Source organism: Aotus nancymaae, unplaced genomic scaffold (assembly GCF_030222135.1).
Source record: "Aotus nancymaae isolate 86718 unplaced genomic scaffold, 86718_ANA_hifiasm-v0.15.2.pri h1tg000020l, whole genome shotgun sequence".
NCBI lineage: Eukaryota > Metazoa > Chordata > Mammalia > Primates > Aotidae > Aotus > Aotus nancymaae.
In genome coordinates this window covers 42026180-42047899 of record NW_026988432.1, presented here as the reverse complement: position 1 = coordinate 42047899, position 21720 = coordinate 42026180, and the positions used below count along the sequence as shown (strand labels likewise).

At 38.7% G+C, this 21720-nt stretch overlaps 1 protein-coding gene across 4 annotated transcripts in view; it reads left to right on the top strand.

Moving 5' to 3' along the window:
• Positions 1-21720, top strand: part of MAPRE2 (microtubule associated protein RP/EB family member 2) — a 165437-nt gene that overhangs the window by 68342 nt on the left and 75375 nt on the right. For 3 of the 4 annotated variants that reach the window (XM_012447244.2, XM_012447243.2, XM_012447242.2), the window contains one exon: positions 21225-21352. The exons of the other annotated variant lie outside the window; for it this stretch is intronic. In XM_012447244.2, coding sequence (XP_012302667.2) covers positions 21232-21352 — 121 coding nt within the window. In that variant the 5' untranslated portion in view covers positions 21225-21231. The remainder of the gene's footprint in view (positions 1-21224; positions 21353-21720) is intronic. 4 annotated transcript variants of the gene reach the window in all.

Genomic DNA, 21720 nt, shown 5'->3' with positions numbered 1-21720 from the left:
ATGGTGAGAACTGGGCATGTATTAGTATATGTTAATACTATATGTAACACATATATGTATATATAATTATACTTTCTAAAATTAAACTTTCTAAAGGCATTTTGGCTATCCATAAAACTTTATACAGCAGAAAATACAAATTTTTATAGAAATTCAATTTTTAATTGTGCACAGAATCGATCCTGAAGTTTATCGCCAGTGTTTGTTGTTGCATATGACTAAAATGACAGGGCTGTTGATGTGAGACACCTTTAGATTTCTGTGGTCCCATTTCATTTTTCATAGAAGTAGCACTTGTTTTTGTTTTGTTGTGCTTTAAAGACATTAATTTTTTTTTTCTTTATTTAGTGTCAGCCTACCCTGACAAAGCCCTGGGAGGTAATTTGTCAGAAATTCCAGAGGTACTGACATCTCTGGGAAGCTTTCTCGTGTTCACAGCTATAGTTTGATTATAAACAGTGGTATCCCTCATTGAAGGACCCTCTGTGATTCCCTACGAGGTCTTCATTTGGTGCTCTGCAAATCAAGAGAAAGTGAAGCTAAGTGGGCTCCTTCCCCGACTCCCTCAGCCATCTACTTCCTTTTTATCATTTTGGAATGCCAAAATGTGTTTTCAGGTTCTAATAGTGTCATTTTTAACATCCCACTCTTGGGTTTTACTCAATTATTGTTACATTAAAATTTAAACTAAAAATCATTCTTTCAGCAAACTTACTGAGCTCCTTTAATGTGCCAACCTTCCTCCATTCTGGGCCCTTGGAATATAAAGATAAATATTGCACGGCCCCTCCTTGATAAGAGCCTCCAGAGGTCTGGACAGCGAGCAAGAGTGCCTGGTGGGAGGGATGTGAGATGGAGAGGTTCCCACACCTGACCCCAGAGTGTACACAGGGTGTGTGTTTTGTTTTTTGCTGAAGTGTGGCTGTCATTGGTTCAGAAGTCTTCCTGATACTTGTCTAAATAAAAGTAATTTTGTGATTATTGTGCTGATACTTGGGAAGGGCAAAATTATCACTTCTATAATTTTCAAAAGCTTTCAGAAATGGAGTGTGTAAGTAAACATGTGTGTGTACCCTACTATGACCTCTATGTTTGTCTTACAAACATGGCCTTGAGGCACAAGGTTGGGCATTGTTGAGTGATTTTTGTGGCAGAAAGTTCATCTCTCCTTTACAAAAAGTCACTTGAGGAAAGGTGGAAGGCGTTATTTGTTTTGCTTCTCCAATTTTTATATTTGTATTGGTCATCACTAGGTTAAAAATAGTTCAGTATACTATTATATAAAAAGTGAAAATGAGATCATGTATTTGTACTTTATTCACAGAGAAACTGAAAGAATATAAACTAATAATGGTAAGAACTGGGCAGATTAATCACTGTGTACCTTTTTATGTTGCTTTTCCTAAACTGAAACTAAATGCATTACCTAATTGAATCAGTGATGTTTCAATTAACCCTTTAATAGCATAGGTTTTAAAAATTAAATAAATTTCCATTTGAACTTAATGAGGTGTACATGTTAAAATATGTCAGGAAACATCTCACAGATATTCATGGACTTACTGAAGTCACATAGATGGCATTAAATATTTGCCTAATGCAAGTACCATTCTTACATTAAAACATCAGTACTCACAAATGAAGTGTGCTCTTACAGCATCTCCTCATTTAGCTCTTTGAGGTTTCACACATAGCAGTCCATAGTCCACATTTTGTTTCATTTTCTCTTGAGTACATTGAAGCTGCCTATGTGTTTTGTGATGCGTCCAGCCTGTTTAGTATGCTCTGTGACTTTTAAACTAACTGCAAAATAATACTCTGAGGATTATTTTTAAATACCCTCTTTGCATTTTTGTTTTCTTCTCATTTATCAAGTGCCTACCATTTATCAAGTACAGCAGGAGGCCCTAAAACTGAGATTGCAGGTAATTGCCAATTTTTTGGCCACTCTCAGTGCAGTCCTCTGTCCTCCCCTGACTCAGACTAACCTCCCACCTTAGAGAATTTAATTGGGCAATATCTGGCCTTAATATGACCCCTGTGTGTGATGACAGCCAGGAAGCAAGCCATCTGTATTCACCGTGCATTTGTTTCAGCCCCCTCACCCAGGAGTCTGGGTGAAGACTGAGAGAACCCCTAGGGATACTGACCAATTAAGAAAAACAAAGAAGAAAAAAGCTTTGAATATATTATCCCCAGTATAGGGACCTGCTCACTGTCAGCAACCCTGAAATAAAAAAGCTTGGGGAACTTGTGAGCTGAATGTCTCTGCTAGAAAAGGAGGAAGCAGAAGACAGAGTCATTGGGAGATGGAGTGTGGTGGGAAGTGAGTGCAGCTTGGAGGAGGGTGAGGGTTTCTGGGGGTGAACGTGCCAGCCTCTAGAGAGAGTTTAGTTCTGCTGCCTCCCTATCCCCTCCCATCTCTCTCTCTCTCTCTTTTCAAGGGCAGAGCAAACCTTCCCTTCAACACTTATTCTCCAAGGACAGAAGAAAATGAAAAGCTCTGTGTTAGCCTAGGCAGCGTTCTGGCAACAGAAGGGAAAGGGGACACACAAATCTCTCTCAAGTCCCTTAATGGGGCCTGGAATACACAGGAAATTGATAAGCAAGTTTGGGTTTGGGAAGCCAATTTCTTTCCCCCTGAAATTTTTGACAGGCAGATAGTATTGTTGTAACTATAACTAAGATGTCAGCATGTACCGATTTCCAGCCTGTATGGTAAGTGTGTCACTGCAACCTCAACTCCAGTTCAGAATTTGGTCTGTACTGAAGAGTGAGCCTGGATTGTCCCTCACCTCCTTTCCTAACCCCCACGAAGACCACTGGGGTTGTACAATCTAGGGCAAAAATTTTTTAGCCTCTATAAGCCTCATTTTCCTACTGTGCGTATGGAAATAATAGTAGCACCAACTTTTCAGGATTCTTATGCAGATTAAATGAGATACAGAGAACGTGAAGTACGCCCAACAGTGCCTGGTGCAAAGTAAATGCCTCAAAGAATGTTAGCTAGTATTATTGCTTGCAGCTCAAACCTACTCTTTTATCCTGTATTGATAATAATCTATAATCTTTTTGTTCTGAGTACCCTGTACAATACCTGTACATAGCAGAGGTTCATTAAAAGTTCAAATTGAACCTGGAAAAAAGTCAAATTATACTATGGTCTTTTTCCTCCTCATCAACTTTATTAAGAATTAATGTATGTACAATAAACTGCATCCATTTAAAGTGTCTGAGTCAGAGTTTTGGCAGTGTGTCCACCTTAAAGATCATCACCACAGTCAAGATGCAGAACATTTCCATCATCCCCAAAAGACTCCTTGTACCCTCTGCAGTCCAAATCTTCTTTGCCCACAGCCCCAGGAACCAGTGATCTGCTTTCTGTCACCACAGATTAGATTACATTTTATATAAATGGGATCATACAGAATGCACTCATTAGTGTCTGACTACTTTGACTCAGCACAGTGATTTTAAGGTTCATCCATATTGGGTGGCTCAGCTCTTCATCACTCTTTATTGCTGGGTAGTATTTCATTGTATGGCTATACCATATTTTATCTACTCACCCGTTGATGAACATTTGGGTTGTTTCCAGTTTTTAGAAATTATGAAGAAAGCGTCTATGTATATTGTTATACAAGTCTTCCTGGAGATGTTTTCATTTCTCTGGGGAAAATACCTCGGAGTGGAATGATTGGGTCATATGGCTGGTGTTTAACTTTTTAAGAAACTGTTTGGCAAACAGTTGTCCAGAGTAGTTGTACCATTTTACATTCCTAGCAGCAGAGTATGAGAGTTCCATTTGTTTCACATCCTTGGCAACACTGTCAGTCTCTTAAATTTTGGCCATCCTTATGGTTGTATAGTGGTTTCTCACTGAGATTTTAATTTATATTTTCATGATGACTAATGATGGGTATCTTTTCATGTGCTTATTGGCCATTTGTATGTCTTTTGTAATAAAGTGTCTTTTCGAATCTTTTTCCCATTAAAAAAATTAGGTTATCTTTTTTAATAGAACTATAAACATATATTCTGGATAATAATACAGTCTTGAATTGTATTTTAGTATGTACAGGTCTTATATTCTTAACCTGAATATAACCCCACATACACAAACACACACACACACACACACACACACACACACACACACACAAGACCTAGGCTTTGTTCACAGTGACTTTTATAGCAATTAGGTTCATGGTCCATCTCTCAGTAAGTACATATTAAATTAGTCTATTTAGATTGGGCATGGTGGCTCACACCTGTAATCCCAGCACTTTGGGAGGCCGAGGCAGGCGGATCACTTGAGGTCAGGAGTTTGAGACCAGCCTGGCCAACATGGTGAAACCCTGTCTCTACTAAAAATACAAAAAAATAGCCAGGCATGGTGTTGCATGCCTGTAATTCCAGCTACTCAGGAGGATGGCTTGAACCTGGGAGTTGGAGGCAGGAGGATTGCTTGAACCCAGGAGGTAGAGGTTGCAGAGAGTCGATATCACGCGCCACTGCACTCCAGCCTGGGCGACAGAGCCTAACTCTATCTCATAAAAAATAAAAAAATAAGTATTCTATATGTAAATAGAGGGCAAAATAGTAACAGAATAATTATTTTAGCTGAAGAAGAAAACACTGAATCTACCTTAGAAGTTTTATATGAATGTGTTACATTTGGGAGGTAGTCTTGGTAGATAGGAGATGCTCTTCTAGTCCTGTGGAGAAAAACTCCATAATTAAGATACTCTTTTCTTTGTATTGTGTGTCTCCTTCATGCTAGATTCCACTATTAAATTTAAGAGGAAAATGTATGTAGAAAAGTTTTTTTCTTTAATTGTAACAAGGATACTGTGTGTTCTCACTTGCAATTGGCAGCTAAATGATGAGAACTGATGAACACAAAGAAGGGAACAACAGGCATTAGGGTCTGCCTGAGAGGGGAGGATGGGAGGGGAGAGAGGAGCAGAAAAAATAACCAGTGGGTACTGGGCTTAATACCTGAGTGATGAAATAATCTGTATAGCAAACCCCTGTGACATGAGTTTACCTATATAACAAACCTTCGCATGTACCCCTAAACCTAAAATAAATATTTTAAAAACCAAGTAAATAAAAAGAGGGAGGAAAAATAAATGTAACAAGGAGCCATTTTCATGCTTCCAAAATTTTGCCAAGAATAGCCAAAGCATTGGATGTCCCCCTTTTAAAAACTTTTGTGGTGAAGATCCCCAAACTTGACCTCGTTCCATTCCCATGCCATCTAATTTGGCAGTTTTGTTGTTGTTTGGCTTTTGACTTCTCTAAGTCCCTAGGAAGAAATTGTCTCCAGTAAAATTTAGAGACTGGGAAACAAAAGTTTAGTAAGGTCATAGCTTGGCCTAAAAGGATCGACTGACGGACCTTGTTTTGGAGAAAATGAGGGTCCTTGGCTCCCAGAATCTGTTCAAAAATCTTTCCAGCTAAATGGTAGTTTCTTAACAACATATGTTTCAAAATCCAAAAATGCAAAATATAAGTTCACTTATGATTTCACAAATGTCCTAGGCCTACTTACTACTAGATTTCATGGGTGCCACTTATTTCATTTAACATTTATTCATTTTATTGCTAAAAGCTTCAGGCTAAATTTCAGGTGAGTCACTGCCTCCATGGTGGCTGCGGTCTCTTGCTATCTTGCTTATAGATGATTCTCTGTGTTCTGGTTGGGACTGAGTGGGCCACAGCCACTCAAGGATCCCTTAAGAGTTGCGAGTGTTCTTTTTGCTTTAATTGAGGATGTGCCGTGAACGGAAGCCAAATACTAATAGACAGGATGTCCTGTGATTCCCTTAGTTTACTATGGCTGAGGATTTTTTTTTTTATAAGATGATTACTTGCTTTTTTTTCCTATTAACAAGGGAGCCCAGATGATGATGTCCATTTGGCTTTTAGGACTCTAACTAGCAAACAACTAAGCACCTGCAAAATCACCTGAAGACATTGGAAAATCTTTTTATGTAAGCCAGAGATTATTTGGTCATTGTTCTCATGGAAGTGACCATCAGCTCTATTGTCTTGAAATAATAATGAATGAAAGAGGGGAAATGACCAAAGTAGAAGTTCTTGAAATTAAGCATGTTAAAATTAAATTCTGAAATCTAGTATACTGTGGTATACCTACACGATTAAGTATTATGCAAATATTACATGTGAAGAAGATATGAAAAAAGTTCACAAGTATGCAAATGTTAACAGAAGCAAGCTGATGATTACAAACGTGTATATGGATTATATTAGTTTCCCAGGGCTGCCATAACAAATTATCACAAACTAAGTGGCTTAAAATTGATCCTCCACAGTTGTGGTACGGGAGGCTAAGTCTAAAACCAAGGTGATAGTAGGACCATGCTCCCTCCAAGGGTTCTGGGAGACCCTTCCTTGTCTCTTCTGGCTTCTGTTGGCCCCCATGTGCTACTTGGCTGGCAGTTTCATCACACCCATCTCTGCCTTTCATCATCACCTGGCCTTCTCCCTCTATGTGTTTTTTATATGGTCGTCTTTTAAGGAACCAGTCACTGGACTTAGGGCTTACCTTAATCCAGTATGTCCTCACCTTAACTAATTATATCTGCAAAGACCCTTTTTCCAAATAGAGTCATAATCTGAGGTTCCAGGTAGATATGAATCTTGGGGGACACTATTCAGTTCTCTCTCTCTCTCTCTGTGTGTGTGTGTGTACATATGAACCCATTTTCATAAATAACTGTATGTGTGAAACACATACACATATGTACACCCCCACACACCACCACACACATAAAAGATGTTTCGGGCCGGGCGCAGTGACTCACGCCTGTATTCCCAGCACTTTAGGAGGCTGAGGTCGGTGGATCATGAGGTCAGGAATTTGAGACCAGCCAACCTGGCCAACATGGTAAAACCCTGTCTCTACTAAAAATACAAAAATTAGCTGGGTGTGGTGGCACGTGACTGTAATCCTAGCTACTGGAGAGGCTGAGGTGGGAGAATCGCTTGAACCCAGGAGGCAGAAGTAGCAGTGAGCCAAGATCATGCAACTGTACTCCAGCCTAGGTGACAGAGCAAGACTCTATCTCAAAAAAACAAAAAGATGTTTAGGAAGATGTGAAGATGTAAATATGAGTGTTATAACTGGGTGATGCAATTTATATATATATATATATATAGAATTATAATATTAATTTTATTTTTATCTGTATTTTCTGCATTAGTGAAAAGGTACAGATTTTTTAATAGAAAAATCTGGTGTTTTGAATAAACAATAGCACTTTGACATCTTAAGAAAATTGTAGATTTTTATTTTTACTAGAATCCTACTTTGAGTTTGTTGTTCCTTTGCCTCATCAAACTGTAATGAAATATTTTAACCTTAACTTTAAATAATTAATCCTTTTTAGCATATATACATATATAAATATACATAATGAATCCATTAATTGTGTATTAAATGTTTATTATGCTTATTATTTTAACAATAGCTAAAGCTGAAATAATATAAAGTAAAATAGGTCTTTGAAACATTGAATCAGCCAGTGTGATGTCAGGTTTTTGGTTTAGGTTTGGAAAGCCAAAAAAAGAAAAGAAAATTTATAATTCTTACTCAGTTGATGAACTCAAACCTTTTTTTTTCTTTAAAAATGTTTTTAAAGTCTCTAGATTAACCATAGGAATCTAGAAACTAGTTATGGAGGCAGGATGGGAAGGCACTTTACCAAATTTTTAAATTTTATCTGTTCAAATTGGCTTAAATACTGGGTAACTTTTAACACATGTATCTACTCTAGAACTAACTTCTTCCACTGACCCGTCTTACTCTTTAGACATTTTTGCCTATAGTAACATTTCTAGTTATTTGGTCAAAAAGTTTATTAGTTCTTGTGGAAATTTCCTTGTTCTTAATTATCTTTGAATGCTTATTAACTAATTGTTATTGTTCTGTCTTTATCCCAAGTTTAACAAAAATTCTCAATTCAGTAGTGACTATCCCCAACATTTGTTAAACTACTGCAGTATACTGTATTAAAAAATTTTGTCCTTTGCTCCACTAAGTCCTCATAGCATATGCACTGCAGAATCTAAAGAGGAGACTGCAGTTCAAAAAGCTCTGCTTCCACTGCCCTTCCCAAACCCATATTCTTACCATGTATCTGTCCCTCTGTTATTTCTTTTTCTTTTCTTTTCTTTTTTTTTTTTGAGACAGAGTTTCGCTCTTGTTGCCCAAGCTGGAGTGCAATGGCGCAATCTCGGCTCACTGCAACCTCTGCCCCCTGGGTTCAAGTGATTCTCCTGCCTCAGTCTCCCAAGTAGCTAGGATTACAAGCATGCACCAACACATCCAGCTAATTTTTGTATTTTTAGTAGAGAGGGGATTTTGCCATGTTGGCCAGGCTGGTCTCGAACTCCTGACCTCAAGTGATCCATGCACCTCGGCCTCCCAAAGTGCTAGGTTTACAGGTGTGGGTCACCACACCCTCTGTTATTTTTATACCTGATTTGGTTTGAACATGGCACACTTTTTATCTGCTTTTTACTGGAAGGCTCAGTTTGCGTACTTCCCTTTGAAAACTGTAGAAATGTACACTGGTGCTAGAAATTTGTAACTTTCAACCTGTGACAAGGTAATAGAGAAGGAGAGCAGAGAGATACTGCAAGGAATGTGTGTGTGTGTGTGTGTGTGTGTGTGTAAGCTGATTTTTTTCAGGGGCTGCTAGTTACTTCTGATGCAAAAGTCTGTCAGTTCATTCTTCATTCCAGCAAATAGAGATGTTTATTGATTAAAAGGATTCTTCTTTTGTTCCATATACAATGATGGCATCTGGTTGTCCAAACAAGAGTACCAGAAGAGTAGGGAAGGAAAAAGAAGGATGAACTCTCATCGTGGGGTGGAATTTTAAGAAGATATGGGGAAATCCATTCTCTGGCTGAAATGAGAGAATCATTTCACATGGGAAAAGTTGTGGGGAGGATGCCCTAGGGAGCTGGTAGTGAAATAATGCTCCTAGTTTTGGTAGTATTTCCCCACTGCTCCACCAACTTAGCTGAACATTGTTTGTCTTAGCTCCGCCATAGCAGTGATCAAAATTTTCATTTACTACTCCTTAAAAAGTTCAGGAGAGATCCTGTCTTGTGTGTAATTCACAGGATGTTCTCTGGGGTTGGAGCATGGGTTTGATGTAGAAACTGATCAGTACCTTGCCAACTGCAAGAAGTTAAGTTTAATGTGCTATTTCCCAATTTGAAGTTTTCCATTTCGATTCTGTGTCAGACTAGAAGTGTAGATAAGCACAAATACGGCTGGGGGCATAAGGATGTCTTTTGGAGTCAGATTCACCGGAATATTTTCTGTCATTGACCTGTACTTCCCTCACCCTGTTAATAGGCTTCATTTTATTGGTACTTCATTTTCCATTTTCATTTCAAAATGTTCTCATGAGTTTAAAAATCAATTTTACCATAATGTAAATACAGACCTTTGGATAGGCACCAATTTCTAAGAGTAGAATACTGAGAGGCTTGTCTATTTTTTTAAGAAATAGATTTTTCTAAACATATAGTCAAGATACCAATCTGAAGTCTTTCATTAGCTTTGAAAAAAACTATAAGCAGTATAATATACATAGTCTCTATGTATATTATACTGCTTTCCCACCAAAAGCAAATTGAGAGACTTGAACCCAAAATCTATAGTAAGTAGAAATGTTCAATGTGATGGTTCCTACAATATTAGCATAGCTTATATGTTACAGCTGGCAGCTTTGCCAGCCAAAAAATCATTCCCAGGAATAAACTGAGTAACTAGCCACCCAAATCTCTACATTTTGGGCTCTTCACGGAAACTTAAAATCATCTTGGTTAAAGTGAAAGTGTAAAATGAGGTCTTGGTAGAATTTAAAAAGACAAAATGGCTTTATTAAAGACCACAATTGTGTCCTCACTTGAAATTCTTTTTTCTTCTCACTTAATCTCATGACATAATAAACACAGAGAGCAGGCAGAGTCTTAATTAAAAGCAAGAATCCTAGAATTAGTCCTAGGTCCAAATCCCTGCTCTGCTCTTAATAATTGTGACTAGACAAGTCACTAAACCTCTCTGAGTCTGTATCTTTTCCTACATAACATAAAAGCAGCAGCGATTACATGGCATTATTGCAACGATTAAATGAGAAAATTCCTATTTTACTCTTACATTAGGCATGTGGAAAGTTTTCAATAAATGTTAGTTATTGTAACTTCTAATCTAGTTCCCCTGCTTTACTAGTGAAGAAAAGGAGATCCTAAAGAGTTGAGGCACGTGGTGCCCATGTTTATCCAACTGGTTGATAGTAGTTCTGGGACTGGAAGCTGGTGCCCCTGACTCCTAGAACAGAGCTCTCATTAAGCTCTGTGGTATCTTGGTATCTGTATTCCAGACATTTGTCTACTCACCTTTTAAAAAAATACATAGAAGACAGGATTCTTTAATTCACTCAACACTAGCCTGTTCCTTTCTAGCCATCTCACATAGCACTAAGGACACATATTGATAATTGCCTTTTGTATGATTTGGGACAACTTTGTTTGCATTCATTCTGCATTTATTTATTGTGTACCTACTGTGTGCCACACACAGTTCCAGACATCGGAGATAAAGCTGTAAACAAAACATATTCTATAAAGTTTCTGCCTTCATAGAGCTTACATCCTGGGCAAGAGGAGTGGACAGATGGTAAATAAACAAGATAATTACCAGTGGTGTTAGTGTCACCAAGGGCAGAGTAGAAAGATGTGGGAGTAACTGGAAGCAGCCACTTCAGAGGTGGGCATGGAGGGCCCACTGGGGAGTTGACATTTGAGCTGAACCTGAAGCATGAGATGCAGCCAGCCCTGCCAAGTGCAGGAACAAGCTGCTCTTCCATTGCATAAGGTCTTGAGCCCCAGTTATCCCCAAGGATGAACCTTGAGGCTGTGATCTGTCATTTGCTTCTTATTATGAGAAGGTTTAGAGAAAGCAGACACCAAAGTCCCTGAGAAGGAACTAACACCCAAGAGTACAAGAGAGCTCAGAACCAGGAGGTGGGGACCACTCCTACAAAATGTGTCCACCACAAGACTTTGCCTAGTGGCAACATGACAGTTTGATGGACACATACACTTCTGCTATATTGTGTGCATCTAATTTTATGCAGTGGATTAACAACTGAGCATGACCACTCACTGTGGTACCAACAGCATCCATGTCCCGAAAGGTTGGCCCAGGGCTGTCCTGGGTGGGGGCAGTGTGGGCATGACTGGAAATGACTTGGGATCATGGGAGAGAGCTAGGGTCAGGGTAAGAGGGAACGAGGCCAAGTAGGGCTGGGAAAGTAAACAGAAGGCATGTGGTCAAGAAGGAGTGTATGTGCTGGGAGCTGAGTTGGCGGGGGAGGGGGTGCTGAGAAAAGTTGGTGCCCTGAGGAGACCGGCCGAGCCCTGTGGCATGGGAATGAGCTGTGGGTCATAGAAATTATTTTCAGAGCATGGATGAAGCCACCCACTGCTAGAAACAGATGGACATTTAGGCAAATATAATCAGCTGCATTTCTACGCATATGAAGAAGCGTATGTCTGTGTGGGGCAGGGAGGGCTTAGCCTTTTACTCTCTCATTGTACATGTCAAGTTTTATTCATATCCATGGACATTATGAATGCCACAAGGAACTTTTTAAGAATTCCAAAATTTCTTCATACCTTGAATAACAGCCAAGTTTCCCAGTCATTTCAGGGCTGTAACTATTGACTTGTTAAATCTGAGTTTAGAAAACAAAACAAAAATCCACCTGTATATGCTGTATATGCTGTTTTGACAGTTTGTCCTTTTCTGTTTAGTTACCATAAGGTGGCTAGCCAAATTAAGCTCTGTATGCAAGGAGCTGCCTAATGAATAGTAGTGGATGAGGTTAATGCAGATAAATAACAATGAGGCTGTTAAAAATGGAGTCAATTTTCAAGGTGACTTATGAAATGTCATATTATAGGTGGCTGGAGACATCTGCATTTTAATGATTTTTTTTTTTTTTTTACTTGTACGTAGAATACTTGGTGATATGGCAAGAAAGAGCTTAATCTCCGTGTTTTAAAAAGTAATCATTAATGGTAAAAGGGATGGGCACCCTGAAAAAGTATTATTTTTTCTGTTCATTTTCTCTCAGAGGAGGCAGTTATTAGCTGCTGTTAGGAGTTCTGATTGTCAGACTAAATGGAACTTTGTATGCACATTAAAAGCATTATCATTACACAGTGACTGATAACGAAGAGCATATTCATATTGGAATGATAGGCAGCCTGGAAAAGCCTGCAGTAGAGAGCAGGCACCTCAGCCCTGATAAAACTCATTTATCTCATCTTCTAATCAGCTTCATTTTCAAGATTCTTACATTGGTTTTCTTCACTAGTTCTAAACCATCAGTGCCTAATTTTGAGGAAAAAAAATAGTATATCTCAGTGTCTATATTTTAATAAGGTATGTGTATTTGTCATTGTGGACAGTGTCCTGATGTTTCTCCCTCATCCTTGTGTGAAGTCAGTTCCATGCTCAGACCTCTGCCACATTGAGAGGCCCTGCCACAGGGAAGGTCTGTGCCTGGAGGAGTTGATCTTGCATTGTCTGTTAATCCCATCACAGTCACAGAGACCCGTAAAAATAAAATACGTGCAGGTCTACCCACAGCATCTTATATGTGCTATACCTGGAGACAATAAATGACTTCTTAAATTCCCATTCCAGCCCTAGAATCCATGCATATGGCAGTTAGTCCACAAGTTAAACAGAAGCCTTAACACCCAATTTTAGGCAAAACACCATAATTCCTGTAATATCTCTCCAGGAGGTTTTATCCTGTCAAGGTTTGTCTTTCAAAGATACCCTCTTTGACTTCTTTGCTCCATCCTGATCTCCCTCCTCAAACAAATACTTTCTCTGTGCCTCACATTGCAGGGCACAAATAAAGAGAAAATGATGAATCTAGAATGATCTGGCGATAGTCTTTCCTTGGGTGAAATGTTTAAATCCTGTCTGTCGAGATTTTGAGCCTAGAGAATGAATTATGCACAGATGAAAAGTGGAATGTTTCTGGTTCAGGGGACACATTTACACTGTCCCTCCCTGTGGAAGCTCAGTTCATTATTAGAGGAGGCTGTGGGAGATTTAACACAGCCTTTTGTGGGGAGGATGCTGGGAAGAAGGAGACATACAGCTAGGATCTGTGTCATTACAAGGCTTTTCAGAGGAAAACACGTTTGGGGGGATGTCTGTGATGGGGCTGAATCTCTTCATTCTGTCCCCCCAGAGGATAACATATATTCTCATGCAGAAGTAGTCTTCAAGAAAAACTTTTGGGGTTTCTTCCTTTGGCTAAGTATTTAATCTGTGGGCATGAATGTACAGTTTGCAGGTTATTTTAGAAAGAAGCACTTCTAAGAGAACATATTAGTGTTGATATTTCTTTTTAAACTCATATTTGCGGATACTTAGAAATGTTTACAAAATGGCTATTTTAGTTAGAATAACACAAAGAAAAGCCTTCTTTACAAGTGCGTTTGAAATAATGCACCTCACTTTACCTGGTGTGTTGGAAAAGGCCAACTTTGACAATCCTAAAACCTTTAACCAGGGAATACTCTGTGAGATGAGAATTGACAGTGTGGCATTGACCTGGACTGAGCGAAAGTCCAATGACTGGCAAAGAAAGGCATTCTTTTGCATCACAGGTCCTCCTCCTCTGTTGGCATGTGTAGAAACACTTTGAAAGGATCTCAAACACCTGGTTAGTTGGACTTAACTTCCAGGGAAGTATCGATATTTCTAAACATTACTTAATAAACCACTTGGGTAATAAGAAATTCAGAAATCATTATATGCTCAAGCCCAAAGAAATAAGTTTCTTAGGTGGGAAAAAAAACATACTTTTTCTTTGTATCTCTCTTCTGGTCTGCTCATCATTTCATTTATGTGAAACTGGGTGAAGAGTGAACTGCATGTATTTACCCTAAACTGTTGGTGGTGGATTACTTTTCCCAGTGATGGAAGAACATTTGAAAACAGAGATTGTTATGAGAGAGAAGAAAGAGAGTCACACATATTACACATATAGGTATGGTTGTCAGTGAAAAATGTATGAACAGAGTACATTGGCATGGGGCGGGTTGAACTTTCAGAACATTTTATATTGAACATGAACTTTCCAGTTGAATGTGGTCTGCTTTAGGGAGTGACATAAAGAAGGTAACTTAAAACAAAATAAAACAACAACAACAACAAAATAAAAATAAAAAGAAGAAGGTAACAAATCCAAAAGGCCTTTTAAAGGCTCAGCCTCCAAGTGGGTTTAGTGTAAGTAAATCCAGGTCAAACAAGGTCTCCTTACAGAGCAGCAGATAGCAGTCAACCGCTTATGGAGGCTATTCTTCTGCAGATGAGCATACCTAAATTTGGGAATTTTGGTGAACTCAGACTTTAGATGACGTAAAAAAGAAAAAATCAGGCTGGGTACTGTGGCTCACGCCTATAATCCCAGCACTTTGGGATGCCAAGACGGAAGGATTGTTTTTTGATCCCAGGAGTTCAAGTTTAGCCTGTGCAACATAGTGAGACCCTGTCTCTACAAAAAAATGAAAAATAAGCCAGGAGTGGTGGCACATGCCTGTAGTCCCAGCTACTTGAGAGGCTGAGCTAAGAGGATCATTTTAACCCAGGAGATTGAGCCTGCAGTGAGCTATGATGGCACCACTGCACTTCAGCCTAGATGAGAGTGAGATCCTGTCTCTTTAAAAAAAAAAAACTGGTCAGTGCGATGGTTCACACCTGTGGTTCCAGCTACTCGGGGGTGCTGATACAGTAGGATTGCTTGAGCCCAGGAGACAGAGGTTGTAGTGAGCCAAGATCTCACCACTGCATTCCAGCCTGGACTGCACTCCAGCCTGAACAACAGAGCAAAACCTTGTCTCAAAAAAAAAAAATCAAAATAGGTTCCATATTAAACCCTTTTCCTTATAGCCACATACCTCATATGGGACCAGAGCCAATCCTGAGACAACAATTGGCCTATCATGAACCCTACTGGAAAAATATACATATATGTATATATACTGTTTTGTCCTCCAAAAGAAGTGATCAGTGAAAGTGTGAAAAGAGAAAATGAGGACAGGCAGCCCCCTCCCCTGAAGTATGGCTGATAGTATACTTACAAGGGGTGGGGCAGGGCAGAGAAACAAAATGAATTACATAAGAAATAATTTCAGTTAACACTCATAATGCTACCTATGACATTAACATATTTGCTTAATTTGGAAGAGTCTCTTCTCTATAATAATTCACAAACCTTGCCAAATTTGTTCCTGGACAGAATTATTGAATATTTTGTAATTAGGTCTTGGGCACAGAACTGATAAAGGTGGTAGAATTCATATTTTGCTCAGTAGGCTAACTCAGGTCTCATTGACTCACATAAAACTCCAGTTGTTTTAGTAAGCAGAAATGCAGTGTCTGATGTGTCTGATGCAATCACTACTGCAAAGCATAACCTTGCTGTACCTCTCCACCCAACACCACCACTAAATACTGAATAAAGGATGAAACTGAGCAAAATCTACACATTGGCCCTCAGCCAGAGGCTGTCCTTTTTCTGAAGTCATGTGTATCAGTGGTCACTATCCGCAGACAAGCTAGAATCGTGACTTTGCCTGCCAGAGGTCTGAAGGGATTTTTGTTTGTGTGTTTTTCTCTCTCCTGTTTGCAAAACAAAACAACCGGTGGGGCGCCATGGCTCATGCCTGCAATCCCAGCACTTTGGCAAGCCGAGGTGGGTGGATTGCCTGAGGTCAGGAGTTCCAGACCAGTCTGGCCAACGTGGTGAAACACCATCTCTACTAAAAATACAAAAAAAAAAAATTAGCTGGGCATGGTGGCGTGCGCCTGTAATCCCAGCTACTCCTGAGGCAGGGTAATTGCTTGAACCAGGGAGGTGGAGGTTGCAGTGGGTAGAGGTCACACCACTGCACTCCAGTCTGGGCAACAGAGCAAGACTCCATCTCAAACACACATGTACACACACAGACAGACACACAGCGAGACTCCATCTCCACACACACACACACACACACACACACACACTCCCACCTTCCCAGAACGACATTCTAACATTCACGTAAAAAGTGTATAAAAATATTGTGATTATTAGTTTATTTTCACATAGGGGCAATAAATGCAGATCTTTTTAAAATAAAATTTAAATACAATATTAAAGTATGATGACCCACGAACTGCAATGCTAGGAAAGCGTTCCTCCCCTGCCTCCTACTTGCTGTGCTATTGCACTGACCACATCTTAAACAACAGTGATCTGGCTGAGATTCCAATTGAAAGCCACAAAGTGGAAGACAGTGCTTTGACCTTTTTTGCAAGGACGGGACAGAGAGATGCTCGTGTCCCAGAGGCCACATGGCAAGTCACCTAAGAATAAACTGTTGTTTCCATGTAAGAGACATGCTGAAGATCCAAACATGAGAATAAACCCTGCACGGTGAGTTGCTCCTTGTTCTGTAGTAATGAGTATGACCTTACCTTTTATAACCATTTATCGTTCTTGACCGAGTCTTTGGGAAGTACTCCATGAATTAAAAATTAGCTTTTTACTATAATGACACATGCACATGAATGTTTTTTGCAACACTTTACAATAGCAAAGACTTGGAACCAACCCAAATGCCCATCAATGATAGACTGGACAGGGAAAATGTGGCACATATACACCATGGAATACTATGCAGCCATAAAAAACGATGAGTTCATGTCCTTTGTAGGGACATGGATGAACCTGGAAACCATCATTCTCAGCAAACTGACACAAGAACACAAAATCAAACACCGCATGTTCTCACTCATAGACGAGTGTTGAACAATGAGAACACATGGACACGGGGAGGGGAGCATCACACACGGGGTCTGTTGGGGGGAACTAGGGGAGGAACAGCAGGGAGTAGGGAGGTTGGAGAGGGATAAAAAAAAAAAAATTAGCTTTTTGAATTGTTTAATTCCTACCTTCCATAGGATGTTAATGTAATTGGTAATATCCCTAAGGACTAGTTGTCCTGGATTAAAGTTTGTGTACACATTTGTAAGGGAAGAGTATGATTCCTGCCCTGCTTTCCTCATAGGATTCTTCCAAGGATCAATAGAACCACTTTATCTCTAAAAAGATATAAAAATTCCTTATGTTATCCATACAGCACTTCTGCAGAGTAGGTAGGGACAAGTACTTTTGCCTTTATATTGTCGTATAGATTGAGACCCCAGAAATCATAATGAAATCTTAGGATTTTAGAATGTATCCAGCTAAGGACTGGAACAATTTAATACTCTCTCACCCGAGTTTAACATTTGGAAAAAAGTATAGAAATGTTCTTCTGTGAACTTTTTAACCATTTGTATCATTTAGGTTGGACTGTATGGGAAGCAAATCTGTAGAAAAAGCGGGAGCTGAAAGAATTGGGAAGAAAAAAGGGTGGATGGCAGCACAGGAAGAGAATCCTTTTTCCACTTTGGCCAACACAAGTGAAATGTATTTAGAAGTACCTTGCTGAAATGTAGAAAGGGGAACATCAATTATAAGAATATTCTCATCAGCAGGGATGTTAAATAGAAATTAACTATATTGATTTCATTGCTATTAATTTGAAGTAGGTATTGAATACAGTCTACTCGTTTAATGTGTTGTCATTTTATTTTAGGAAATGGTGAAATATTTCTCACTTTCATTGGTTCACACTTACTCTTCATCTGTCTTCTAAACTAATGATCCCACAAGTCCCTAAACACGTGGTTGCCCCTATACCACAGGGCTTGTGGGAACTGCAGCTGTGTTGGCTAGCAAGGGGATATGGTGGAGATTTGAGTTGTGCGCCTGGTAACTAAGTACCCAGAATTTTTCTAACGCCCAGATCTGGTGTTATTTTCATTGTTTACCTGATCATTTTAATGAACTCCTTGAAGGCAGATAGTTCCTTGACTTGCCTTTGTGAGCTGAATGTTTGTTTACATTATGAAAGGACAATGTTGACCTTAAGTGAATGTTATCAATAAAGACCTGGAGGAAAGTATGATTTATTGACAAACTGGAGCAAATGACTTGCTTCCTTGTTCCAATGGATTTTTTAAAAGCTGTCATTACTCTTCTACCTGTATTTCTGTTGTATATTACTTTCTCTTATGTAACCACAGAACGTTTTTTACTCACTTGCGTATGGGTTATTTTTCTAAAACACAAATCTGTTTGTGTCTTCTCTGCTTTGTGTTTTTTTTTTTTAATCATCCAGAATAAAAATTTCATCTCAATTTGCTTTGGTGCCATCTAGCATAAACCTGGGCCTCGACACCACATCCTCCATCAATACATTGCCCAGTAATGCAGAAGCTTTCCATTACTGCCTGAAGAAGAAACTGCTAGAAAAGCCCATCAGCTGCCAAAAATTATGCCAGTATATGATAATTACATCAAACAGTCCAAAATATTTCAAATTTTGAATTATTTACCCTTACTAATATTATACATAATTTACATAGGTGATTTAAAAAATTGACTAGATTTAAAAAGCAAATGCTTTTGTTTAATAAATGATAAACTAAAGAAAAAAGTGCAAGTTATCAACCAAAAAGTAAAAAACCTTTACTAATGGTGTAGAAAGCAGTAATTATGGTTACACTACCTGAGATTCCAATGCTGTGAAATTTTTCAGATCTTCATGAGAAGACAATCTAGAGATAACGGTGCTCCTGGGAATGGAGGGATGGATATTTATTTTTACATTTATTTCTAAATAAAACCTTCATTTAGCACTTTAAAGTAGAAAGCAGATTTTTATTGCTTTCATGAGCATAAATAGGAACTCCAAGCACAACTATTTCATAAAATACAGATTTTTGTGTAAAATCTATATACTATAGATTTTGCTATTATATCTAGTCATGTTTTAAAATATTACTTCTATATCTCTAAATACCATTTGCCACTAAAAGGAATCAGGAACACTTGGAGAAATTACTGGTTTTAGGTCTGAGGCAAGAAATACGCAAGTTGGGTTTGGAACATCTTTTCATACTGGACAAGAAGAAGGTTATCAAAGACCACTAAGACTTTGTCAAAAGAACTCAGAAGCCAGCTTCAATAAGCTCTTGCAAGCTTTTATCAATAAAGGCATAATTTCAATGGATTGAAACATATCAAATATATTTAAGTCCATGGATTCATAATTATAGTTCAAGGCCCGGCACAGTGGCTCCCGCCTGTAATCGCAGCACTTTGGGAGGCCGAGGTGGGTGGATCACAAGATCGGGAGTTCAAGACCAGCCCGGCCAACATGGTTAAACACAGTCTCTACTAAAAATACAAAAAAAAAAAAAAATTGCTGGGCATGGTGGCACATGCCTGTAATCCCAGCTACTCAGGAGGCTGAGGCAGGAGAATCGCTTAAAACCAGAAGGTGAAAGTTGCAGTAAGCCGAGATCATGCCACTGCACTCCAGCCTGGGCGTAAGAGTGAAATTCCATCTCAAAAAAAAAAAAGAGAGAAAAAGAAAACTGGCAAATAGAAAGATTTAGGTACCTCTCCTGCCTTTTCTTGATGACCTGACCTCAGGGTACCTCAGAGGGAAATTTCTCTTGTAGAATTATTCCAGCTAATAAATGAAGAATGAAGAATAGAATGTCACTTTGAAATTTTAGTGAATTATTGGATCTAGGCAAATATCAGAGCTAACGATATCATGGAAGCAGGTAGTCAGAGGTTACAGTTATATGCCTCCTGATGGAAGTTCAAACACGGCATGAAATAGTCTGAGTTATTATATACTGGCATAACTTTTGGCAGCTGATGGGCTTTTCTATTGGTTTCTTCTTCAGGCAGTAATGGAAAGCTTCTGCATTACCAGACAGTGTATTGATGGAGGATTAGGTGTCAAAGCCCAGAGTTATGCTAGGTGTCATCAAATCCCCATTCCCTGTTAGAACTTGAATAAGATCAAGGCTCTAGATGGAATTATCAGTCTATAGGGATGCAGAGGACAGAGAAACGTGTTAAATCACAGCTATGTTACAATGAGAAGAATTCAGAATGTGGAAACTCTGTCAGACAACCCAGTGCCTTCAACAGCAGCTTTTTTTTTTAATTGCAAGGGAAGATTAGAAACAGAAGAAACTTATAAAGAAATTTAAAGAATATATCAAAGAATCATAATGTATGAACCTTATATGAATACAGATTCAAGCAATCTGAAGTTAAATTTGAATTATAAGATATTGAAATGCATATTTGATATAGTGCTGATACTATCAAATCATTTATTGAACAAATGCATATTTGATATAGGTAATTATTTTCATTTTTAGGTGTGATAATGTTTTTTTTAAAAAATTATTTTTCAGAGACACACAGAAACACAGGTGAAATTATGTGATGATTGGCATTTACTCCAAAATAATCTGGCTTGGTGGGCTAGGATGGGATTGACACAAGGGGAGTTGATAGGAGTATAAATCAAACAAGATGGTCAAGTATTGATGATTCTTGAATCCAAGGAGTAGACCTAACTGGTTTGTTATTCTTGTCTCTCTCCTTTTGCATGTATTTGAAAGTTTCCAAAATAGAAGTTAATACATAGCTACAATATATACATATCAATATTATGCATTCCACAAAATAGGTAAAATTGCAAAGTTTCATCCAGGTTTAAATGTTAAAACAGAAGAATCCTTTATCACTGCACACCTACTAGAATGGCCAAACTCCAAAACACTGACATTTGCAAGTCTTTGTAGTGAGTGCTATGAAATAATATATAAAACTAATAGATTACTCTGGTGTATACTGCTACAAACTGGTAACTTTTTAATATCGCATGCAGACTTACAGTCAAAAGGGAGACTCTAAATTGTGTTATAAATTAGGAATCTCAGAACCTGAAGGACATTTGGATTTAGTTGGAGAGATATAAAATGGTACTGCATGAAAAATACGTGAAATTTAATAATTTTATGGCAAATATATAAAATTTAAAAAGCTAAAGGGCTTAGCCAGAGCAGGACTTTTACATGCCCCGGAGCCCTGCCAGGGATCTTGACCTTGAATAGGTATCTTTTGTGTTTCTGAGTTCATTTTTTCTTTGTTGGTAAATAAACTTCTTTGTTTTTTTTCTAGTTGGGGAATGGCAGTCAATGTGTATTCTACCTCGATAACCCAAGAGACTATGAGCAGACATGACATCATCGCATGGGTTAATGACATAGTATCTTTAAACTACACAAAAGTGGAACAGCTTTGTTCAGGTAAGACATTTTCTTTCAAGTGTTGACCTAAATGTTTATGGTCTGTCATGTAGAATGTGATTTTATGAACCATAGATGCTATATTTTGGGTAGGAAAAAGTACATATAGCTATTGGCATGTATTTAAAGGGGGAAAACTCAGACATAACTAAAGGACATATTGGGGAAAGTGTTTAGAGCATCCAGAAGCACAGGCAGGGCCACGCGGACACGTATTTGGAAAGGTCTCTTGCTTGAGCTTTGTAATGCCTTCTCACCGGCTCCTAGCCTCTCCTCTGTCACCCCGTCTGCCGTCACACTTGCCTTCTGAAAACACCAATTGGTTCTTACAACACTCCTCCTTTAAAACCTTCAGGGCTCCACATTGT